Source organism: Columba livia, chromosome 3, assembly GCF_036013475.1.
Source record: "Columba livia isolate bColLiv1 breed racing homer chromosome 3, bColLiv1.pat.W.v2, whole genome shotgun sequence".
NCBI classification, from domain to species: domain Eukaryota; kingdom Metazoa; phylum Chordata; class Aves; order Columbiformes; family Columbidae; genus Columba; species Columba livia.
In genome coordinates, this window is record NC_088604.1 from 82,699,576 (window position 1) to 82,708,599 (window position 9,024).

The window sequence follows — 9,024 nt, forward strand, 5'->3', positions numbered from 1 at the left end:
TAGCACTACGTTGCTTCAGTGCACAAAGCCCCATTGATCATTGCTACATTTCACAAGAATATTTAAGAAAGATATGAAAAACAAAAAGTGATTTTGGGAATCTTTACAGATAACATCTCCCAAATGTGTGGAGCAGTACAGCAGAAATAAAAAAAAAAAATATATTTGAAATATTGATGAACTGCTATAGACTACTGCATCTTAACCAACCCAACACAGTAAGCTTTTGTAGTTAACAGTAAGATTAAAAGAACAGGAAACCAGTAGATCAAGGTGCAATTTGTTCTTTAGTTCTATTAAGATCTCCTTTGTTAACGGTACAACGTTTATGAACTGGAAAATCAGGTTTCAACTGTTCTTCTATTTGAAATAACTTCGACATTGTGTGATTGTTTACAATAACAAGGGATCACCCGGCAGTGATGCTCTAATGCAGGTCTGTAAAGCATATGACTCACTGATGGAGCAAGCCAAAGAACTCATTTTCTGACCTCTCCTTCCTCACCAGAGCACATCGTTGGCCTGCTGCCAACTGCTACAAGGTACAAAAGTGCACCCAGAACTTAAAAAAAAAAAAAAAAGACCTCTAGCTAGACATCACGTATCGACTGCATGAGCAGCTAAAAAAGCACTAATAGCTATAGCTACTGATTATACAATTCCTAGTTCTGCCTGCCCTATAAAGGCTCTAGACCAAAACACCTTTTCAAATTGGAATATTTAGAAAAAGAAAAAAGTAGACTTGGTGAATGGAAAATAAGAAAATTCCAGTTACAAAACAAATAAAATAAAATAAAATAAGGTATCTATATACAGACTAGTGATATGGAAGTATTAGGCAGCACTGCTCTGAGTACTTCAGTCGGCAGTTACCAGCTGGTCAACGGTAACTGCTTAACCCCAAGAATGTGCACATTGAAAACTTCTCTACTAATTGCTGCACTGTAATTGCCACATAGCAAGTGATCAGTGATGGAGTCACTGTACACACTGTTGTTTGGGCGGAGGAAAAGGGAATAGGAAGACTCCATACGATGCAATAACCACGCCTTAGCAGTTGAGGAGTAGGAATCGTGTGACCCCACAGCAGGCAGAGTCACAAGCAGTCCATGGTGGAATCAGCTAAGATCTGTGCAGAAGCTGCAATTCTGTTTTGAAGTAGCAACAAGGTGTACAATATAACTGAGGAAGCAGGAAAATAGGATTGTTTAGCATTGGGAGCATGGCTTGAAAATAATTTGAAGACTTAGAAATCTTATTCATCTGTGTGAATTATGTACTCTTAATGAACAAGCTACCTCCAATAGTAAGAGCAAGAAGTGACCAAAATTTTGGTGAGTAAATGAGAACAGAATCACGCCCTGCAAAATGCATGACTACATTTTTCTGTTGTACCGCATATAGTGGTAGATTGGGTGGGGCGGGTGGTGTTAACAGAAGAGAGACGTAGCATATTTTGCTACTGTATTTGTTTTGATAAAATGATTAGCTAAAATAATTTGCTTGCATTAATTTGCAATTCCCGTATCTACTAACAAATGAAGCTCTGGTAGTTAGATTCCCTAATTTGGTTGCATTCTGCAATGGCAGGAAGTCCCTTAATCAAAACAAGAAATGTTTTTCTTTAGTTTTTCATTACCCATGGAACTGACAAAAATACAATGTATACTTTTGAAAACTGCCAGGTTTGACAGCAAGGCTAGCTGCTTACTAAGAGGAAACTGCGTCAATCAAAAACCACAAAAGCACAGTTTTTTTGGCAATGAATCTCAAACCAATTCTTCCTCTGTTTTACTGTCTGGACTATGATTTACAAGACAGCAGGTACACAGACTTTGTTCTGTAAGCCACTGAAGAACAAATGTAGGTTTGAGTACAAAAGTCTCACCGATGCATTTATTTTACCAATAGTATAATTTTACCAGATATCTCCCAGAGGTAAATGAAGACTAATTAAAATTTAGCAGTGGAAGAACAAGTACATATTTTGCCGGTAATGTAGATATGTTTGTATTAACTGCATCTGAACCCTCTGTACCAGCAGTACCCTCACAAAACTATCACAGCCACCCGTTCAGTTGCATTAGCAGCCACATAACACACAGCCCCAGGATGTACTTTAATTCAGTCCCTTCAAACAATCGGTTTTGAAACCATAATACTGCTTCTGATAAATGTGAATCTATCAATCTGTCTCCTGAAAATACCATTCCCTTGCTCTGAGCACAAGACTCATTTTAACAATCTCTAAACCCAAGATAAAATACTGAGGGGGTGGGGGGTACATTATTTAGAAAAAGCAGAATCGTAATTTAACTTATTTCCTGACACTCTCATTCACCTACTTGTACTTAAGTCAGCATCTGGTTCCAGATGCCACAGTCAGACAGTCAAACAAGTGACTGAAGCCATTAAGACACCCGCTACCTAGGAGACAAAAAGGTATGGCCATAGATTTCAGAGTACACCTCCTTGCAATGCCTTTACAGGCATTGTAAAATTAAGTGATAGCCTGCTCTCGATTCTGGGACAGTACCATTTTTATGCCTCGCATCTGCACAGAACCAGAGACAGTGATATGAAAGCCACACTAGAGTGTTTCACTGCAAATATAATGCAAGTTTCCAAGACACATCAGACCTGCTACAACAACTTCCCAAGTCCGCCAAGAAAACAATCGTACTAATAACTTTCTCATAAAAACACGCTACAATTGATCGCATCCACAGGTATTCTAGCAACTCTGTAGCATGATGAACCATCCTAGAATGAATAAAAGTATAATGGTGAAATAAGAATCAGAAGCTCGGATTACAGAAAGCTGATATGAGCAAGGGGCAGATTGTGTTACAATCCTTCTTTCTGGACTTGTACCACTAGGAAAAGCACAAACAGCAGTAACAAAAACATCAAGAATATACTTGCATACATAACAAGACGATTTAATAGCTCAATACCACTGAAAGAGAATATTCCTGTTCTCCCCTCCCATTGAGGATCTGTTGTTTGTGCTTGCCCTGTCCTGGGCTCCACTTTTCACCAAGGTCCTCTGAGCCAATCAGTTTCATTTACTAAAATGGTAGAAAGTACATCCAACAAAAAATAAGTCTCCTATCATTTTGGTGAGTTAAATCAACTTACAGAAGTGCTCAAGCACCAGAGTCAGTGCATGGGAGGAGACCCAGACAGCACAGCCATCAACAGGAAAGGGAAGAAAGGCGGCAGAAAAACTCCTTCCTTCAGCAGGAGCAACAACTGTTAGAAATGGCAAAACCGGACATGAAATTCAAGCCTGAGATGGCATCATCATTTTTCCCTTTTCTTGATCCTTTACTCAACTCATTCAAAAGAGGTAACCAATACGTTAAGACATGTACACACAAAAATTCACTATCTGCCTCTCTCACCCCACCAAGACTTCTTAGCATTAAACACACACGCTCACCTAGATGCCCTTCAAGTTTCAAAAACAAAGTTGTAAAGGACAAACTGAGTCACTGTGTTCTATAACCCACAAAGCCAGGCAACCATGCCACAGCACCACATTGCATTTCATTTTGAACAAAAAACAAGATACACGGGAAAAATAATTCATTTGTGAAAGCAGCTATTTAAGAATATGTTTCTTCAAAATTCAAGCCTCTAAAATACAAATTTTATGATATGTCAACTTTGCAACTGAGTTGGCTTTGAAAACACCAACTATATACTCAGATCTTATTAGATAATACAATGCTTCAGTGTTTGTTCTCTACGGGAAATGGTACGCTCTTCCAAAATATATTTATTTAAGAGCACATTTATTTGAGCATTCAACAAAGGCCTACAGATAACAACGCTTACATGACATTTGCACATGCTGTAGGTATTTTTAAGCTGCTGTTATCTCTCAACTTCAAGAAAAAAACGTACATAGTTCATTATGTTGCACTCTACAGATTTACTACACAAGAAACGTTAAGAAAAACATCCCCTCAGATCTGTGTTGTTTTAACGCAGGCACTTAAGAGTACTATGCTCACAGGCTAGAATCATTTTTTTTCTCTTTTGCTGTAATAAAGCCTCCGTAAAGCAAGAGAGAAGAAAAAGGAAAAAAAAAATAAACAGAGAAAAATGGGAGTTCATTGACACGACGATGATCTTGAAGCAAGGGCAAGCAAGCTTTTTAGAAGCTGGTTGCATCTGACGATGACTAAGTTGCTACGGACCACAAGCATTCATGCCCTTAGGTATATCCTGTAAGCGCGGGTTCGGTGCCGGGGCCCAGCACTACCCCCAGCTCGGCCCGGGCAGGGCGAGCACGCTGACGGGCGGCGCGGCTTAGGCCACGCCGCCGCCGGGGAAAGGCTCCCGGCCCCGCAGCGCCCGCTCCCAGCAGTGATGCTGCGGGAACCGCCAAGCGCGGCCCCTTCCCGCCGTCCCCCAGACAAAGAGCGCTGCGCGGCGGGCCTGAGGCGGGGGAACGCGACCCCGGCCGCTCTCCACGGCGAGCAGGGCGCCTTCCTCCTCCTCCGGGCGCCGGACGGGGACAAAGGAGAAGCGGGAGGGCTGCAGAGCCCGGCCGCGGGGCTCTCGCCACGGGCTGCTGCCCCGCCGGGGAAGGCTTCGCTGCCCCGCAGCCCGCCCTGCGCGGCGGGATCCCCGCGCCTCCCCGGGCAGCACCACCCGGCCCTGCGCTGAGGCGCACGCCCCGGGGAAGAGTCCGTGCCCGCACGGAGCCGGGCGGCGGCGGGGGCGCCCGCCTCAAGGTGACACCCGCGGCCTCCCCCGTGCCCCGGCCGCCTCCTCACCTGGCACCTGCAGACGATGTCGGCGTCCTGCGCCAGCAGGTCCACCACCTTCCCCTTGCCCTCGTCGCCCCACTGGGCCCCCAGCACGACGGTCACCTTGTTGCCGGGGACGCGGGAGACGCACTCGCCGTTGGGGATGGCGGGGGCCGGGGCGCCATGCTCCGCCATGGCTCGCGCTGCCCGTTCCCGCTCCGCTCCAGGCACATGCGGCAGCGCGCGGCAGCTCCGCTTCCCCCGCCTCCTCCTCCTCCTCGCGGGCGGGCGGGCAGTGATGCTGCTGCCGCGTCCAGGTGCCGCCTCCTACCGGCACCCCCAGCGCGGCCTCCCCGCCGCTTCCCGCGAGGTAGACCTCTGCTCCCCGCCGACAACTGGAGTCGCCGTCGCCGCTCGCGGCGGCTTTTTCCCTCCTTTTCCCTTGCTCCGCTCAGCCCGGACTACACTACCCAGGGCGCCGCGCGGGGCCGGGCGCGGTGCACGCTGGGGCGCGTAGTCCTGGCCGCACCTGTGGCAGGACGGGTCCTTGCCGGTTGCCCCAGGCGCCCGCGCGAGGCCGTGTCGGTTGGGGAGCGGGGAGCGGGGTGGCCGCGGAGCAGTGGCCGTGGCGCTGCACCGGGTGGGAAACGCTGGTCCTGCTGTGGCTGGATGGCGGCTGCGCCATGTGGAGGTGGCGAGGGAGGCCTTTGTGTGCCGGGTCTGGCCTCAGCTCTAAACGTGTACAAGCTGCGGCCTTGGGTTTGGTGGCCACAGATCCTGTGTGGGTTGCCCACATCTGGGACACAGCAGCTCGCAGCCTGACGTGTTAGAGGTGTCGGCGCACAGCTCCTGAACAGCAGCGTTGCCTCTGGTCCCTGCCAGCCCGGGGGTTTCAGTGCTGCCGTGGTTCCCTGGTTCCCCCCAGGACTGGTCTGCTGTGGGCAGGGCATACCTGTGGCTCCTGTCACAGATGTCACACCTGCAAGTGTGTCTTTGCAGTATATCGCAGCTTCACCTATGTGGTGGGCTTTGCTAACTTAATGGTGAGAATGTAAATCAGTGTTTGTAGAACCAGGGGCTAAATGTAAGAGGCTGTTTCCTCCAGAGACACCGGAGCATGGCCCCAAGCTTATTCATGAGGAAAAAAAACAATGGAAAAAAACTCATAGCAGAGAAATGCCTTCATCATGCATACTTGAGCACTTAGAAGTGGAACTGATGTCTCAGTGGCTGTTTTCATTCTTTCCTGCTTCACAGAATCAACACCCCTGGGTAAAGATTTTTTTTTTTAGTGTAAAGTAGCTATTAAAAAGACATAAATCTGAATGATGTAATTATTGCCAAGAAATTATTCAAAAACCTGAGTCACTGAGCAGTCACAGTCTGCAGCTGTCTGGCAGGTTGCAGAGTTTTATTTTAGTTGCTTCTTCACTCCCTGAGGTTTACTTTAACCAAGAATTTGCAAATTTATAAAAGCCACTGGAGAAAAGTTTTACTGTGGCTTGGACAGCTAGGGCGATATACAACAGAAAATTAAATACAAAGTTGACAGATAACGTTTTTTTAAAAAACAGTGGAAAATATCTGAATTCTGAAAGAAATGCTATGACAAAGTTGTAAGTTTGGTACAAAGACGCTGAGCAATTGCAAATATGAGGCAATTGTGTGTATACACCTCAAAGAGCAAATAGTTCCTTAAACATTCCGCATAGTTCATAGTATTAATATTTTTGTCTGCTTGTGCTAAAAAAAAAAACACAACAAACACATGGTTTCTATATCACTGCACAGAGCTTGTGGGAAGTCAATAAAAGCCACAAGAAGCTGCTGAAGTAAATTTCTCCAGTCCTGCCAACACAGTGGCAAACTTTGTTTTTGTGCACACACTTCTGAGGCCATAGATCATATTGTGACTCCCCAAACAATGGTCTGGATTAACTATTCAGGATATGATTTTCCAGTATGGCTGAATCATATTAACACCTCTCTGTTGCCAATACAAATATTCCCTCAAATCTCAAAATAAATTTGAGTCTGTCATGGTAATGTCCTAGCAACATGGTATGAGTGTAATGTCACTTTCCAAAGAGGCCTCAGGCACATGAATCCATTGTTCTGCTATTTTTTTTGTGTGTGTGTGATGTGGAAGAGTTTTGAAATTTATGTTTTGGTATGTTTTCTTGATAGGAATAGAACCAGTGAAGAAAATTATGAACACTTCCAGAAAACCCGTAAGTATTTAATGAAAATCACACTAATCAATACTGATTGGTACTGCAAAGTTTAGAATTTTTATCTAATATATGTTTTTATGGGTCTGTCATTGCCCTACCCTCTTTTCTTTGCAATCAAAATGGAGGCTTTCATTCTAATACTGTAAAATATATTAAATACTCTTTATTGACATCATTCACTAACTGTATTTACAGTATAGTTCTAAATCATGGTCACGCTTGACCGAAGTATGAACACAGCTGGTATCTAATACACCTTGCCAAAAACTGGCATTCGCTATAGTGTAAGCAAGAGTTTAGAATAAAACTGTGCAGAAACTCCGAGTTGCACTTATTTTGCCTCATTTACTATAACAAGAAAAGCAGCAAGAGGATGCAATGTTACAGTATTGTTTTTTCCCTCTAGTACATGTGGACTATATTAAGGTTTTTTTGCTATTTGAGCAAGCTGAATCTGCTCTGTGAGAGGTCAGGTGGGCATTTAGAGGTGGCACAAAGTGGGAAGTTTCATGTGCAAGGAATTAAGGAATGCGGTTGCCTTTTCCAGCATTAGCAAGCTTATTTACAGGATTAACTTTGTAAAACTGAACCCATGGTAGAAGTGTACACTGATACAGTTTAAGTTGTATTGTATTGTGAATTGTTAAATGTTACTGACTGGATATGAAGAATTGAGGCAGTTAACACAAATTTCAGTCTTATTTGGGTACATTCAGGGTTTTCATATGACTGCATTTCCTGCCTCCCAATAAATTGCAAGAGACTCAGACAGGAATTTTTAGTAGATAAACAGTGAGGGGAAGCGATGTGAGATCTGTGTTTCATTCAGATGTGTTGAAGAGATAAGTGGAATTGTTACATCTCTATGTTTTCAATTATTCTGATTATGTGTTTTTTCTAAATTGATACACAAAGTAGTTTAGAGGAGAATTTTGATAAGAACTTCAGTAGTTCAAAGAATCAAGGTGAGCATGAATGAAGGGGAAATGCCATAACAAGCAAGAAGGCCAACAGGACTATGAGTTAATGCTCATCATGACCAATGGGTCATTGAGTGCTATTTATTTCTCCTTAATACTTCTTAATTGTGTTGAAGGATTACTGAAAAATGATAATGATGAGTTTATACTTGCCTCCTACTGTTTTTCCTACTGTAAGCAATTTCTGTGGTTCAGGAAAAGTACAAATTGAAGAAATAGCCCTTGACAATTAAAATGTCAGCTCACATGGTCCATGGTACAAGTTTTCTGTTAAAATTGGTTCTGCCTGTGACAATGATGTGGTACTCAGATATTTTACATTGAGCTCTTATCTATACTAGAGCAGTGGTTGCAGAAAGTGGTCTGTGGGCTATGGTCAGCTAGTCTGCAGGTGTTCCACAGAACCATGTTAAACAATACAATGTTGAAATTTGTCACATTCGTCTCATTAAAACATTCAATAAAAAGTAAGTTAATTTTACTTCCTGGTTATTTACAGCAGCTTTAGAGCATTTTCCTGTTTTAATTTGATGTTAAGATATACGGTGGCTCACAAAAAATACTGATGTGTTGATACTGCCATAGTCAAGAAAGTCTAAGAACCACTGTGCCAGACACGATTGGCATCTGTAGTGCTTCAAACTCTCCAGAATGCTGTCAGCTTATTTTAGGAGGAAGAGAAATCATTATACAGTTAGGACAGACATAATTTTATTTGAACAGTGTTCTAATGTAATTAATCCCTGGTTGTTGCTTGTTATTACTGTTTTAAAATTAGTTTTTCCATTTTAAATTCCCTTTAATTATTTTTGTTACATTCGTGAATCTTTTTATCAGGATAAAAATGAGATTAAGAACACTATAATGTAATATTTGTATATATTGTCACAACTGATACATTTGCACACACTAGTAAGTGTTTTCAACTCTTTGGTTAGAAATACCTAGAAAATGAAGGAACTTCATATATTGAGTGGGAATTTCCTCATGGATGTGTTGCAGAATACAAAAAGCAAGAACTAAAAAAAACATCATAAACATCACCAC

The 9,024-nt window shown here is 43.3% G+C and overlaps 1 protein-coding gene across 1 annotated transcript in view; it reads right to left on the reverse strand.

Annotated features, from left to right (window-relative positions):
* Positions 1-5,211, reverse strand: part of ADSS2 (adenylosuccinate synthase 2) — a 37,235-nt gene extending 32,024 nt beyond the window's left edge. The window contains exon 1 of the mRNA XM_065057889.1: positions 4,791-5,211. Within this exon, the coding sequence (XP_064913961.1) occupies positions 4,791-4,958 (168 nt within the window). The 5' untranslated portion in view covers positions 4,959-5,211. The remainder of the gene's footprint in view (positions 1-4,790) is intronic.
* Positions 5,212-9,024: the final 3,813 nt, after the last annotated feature.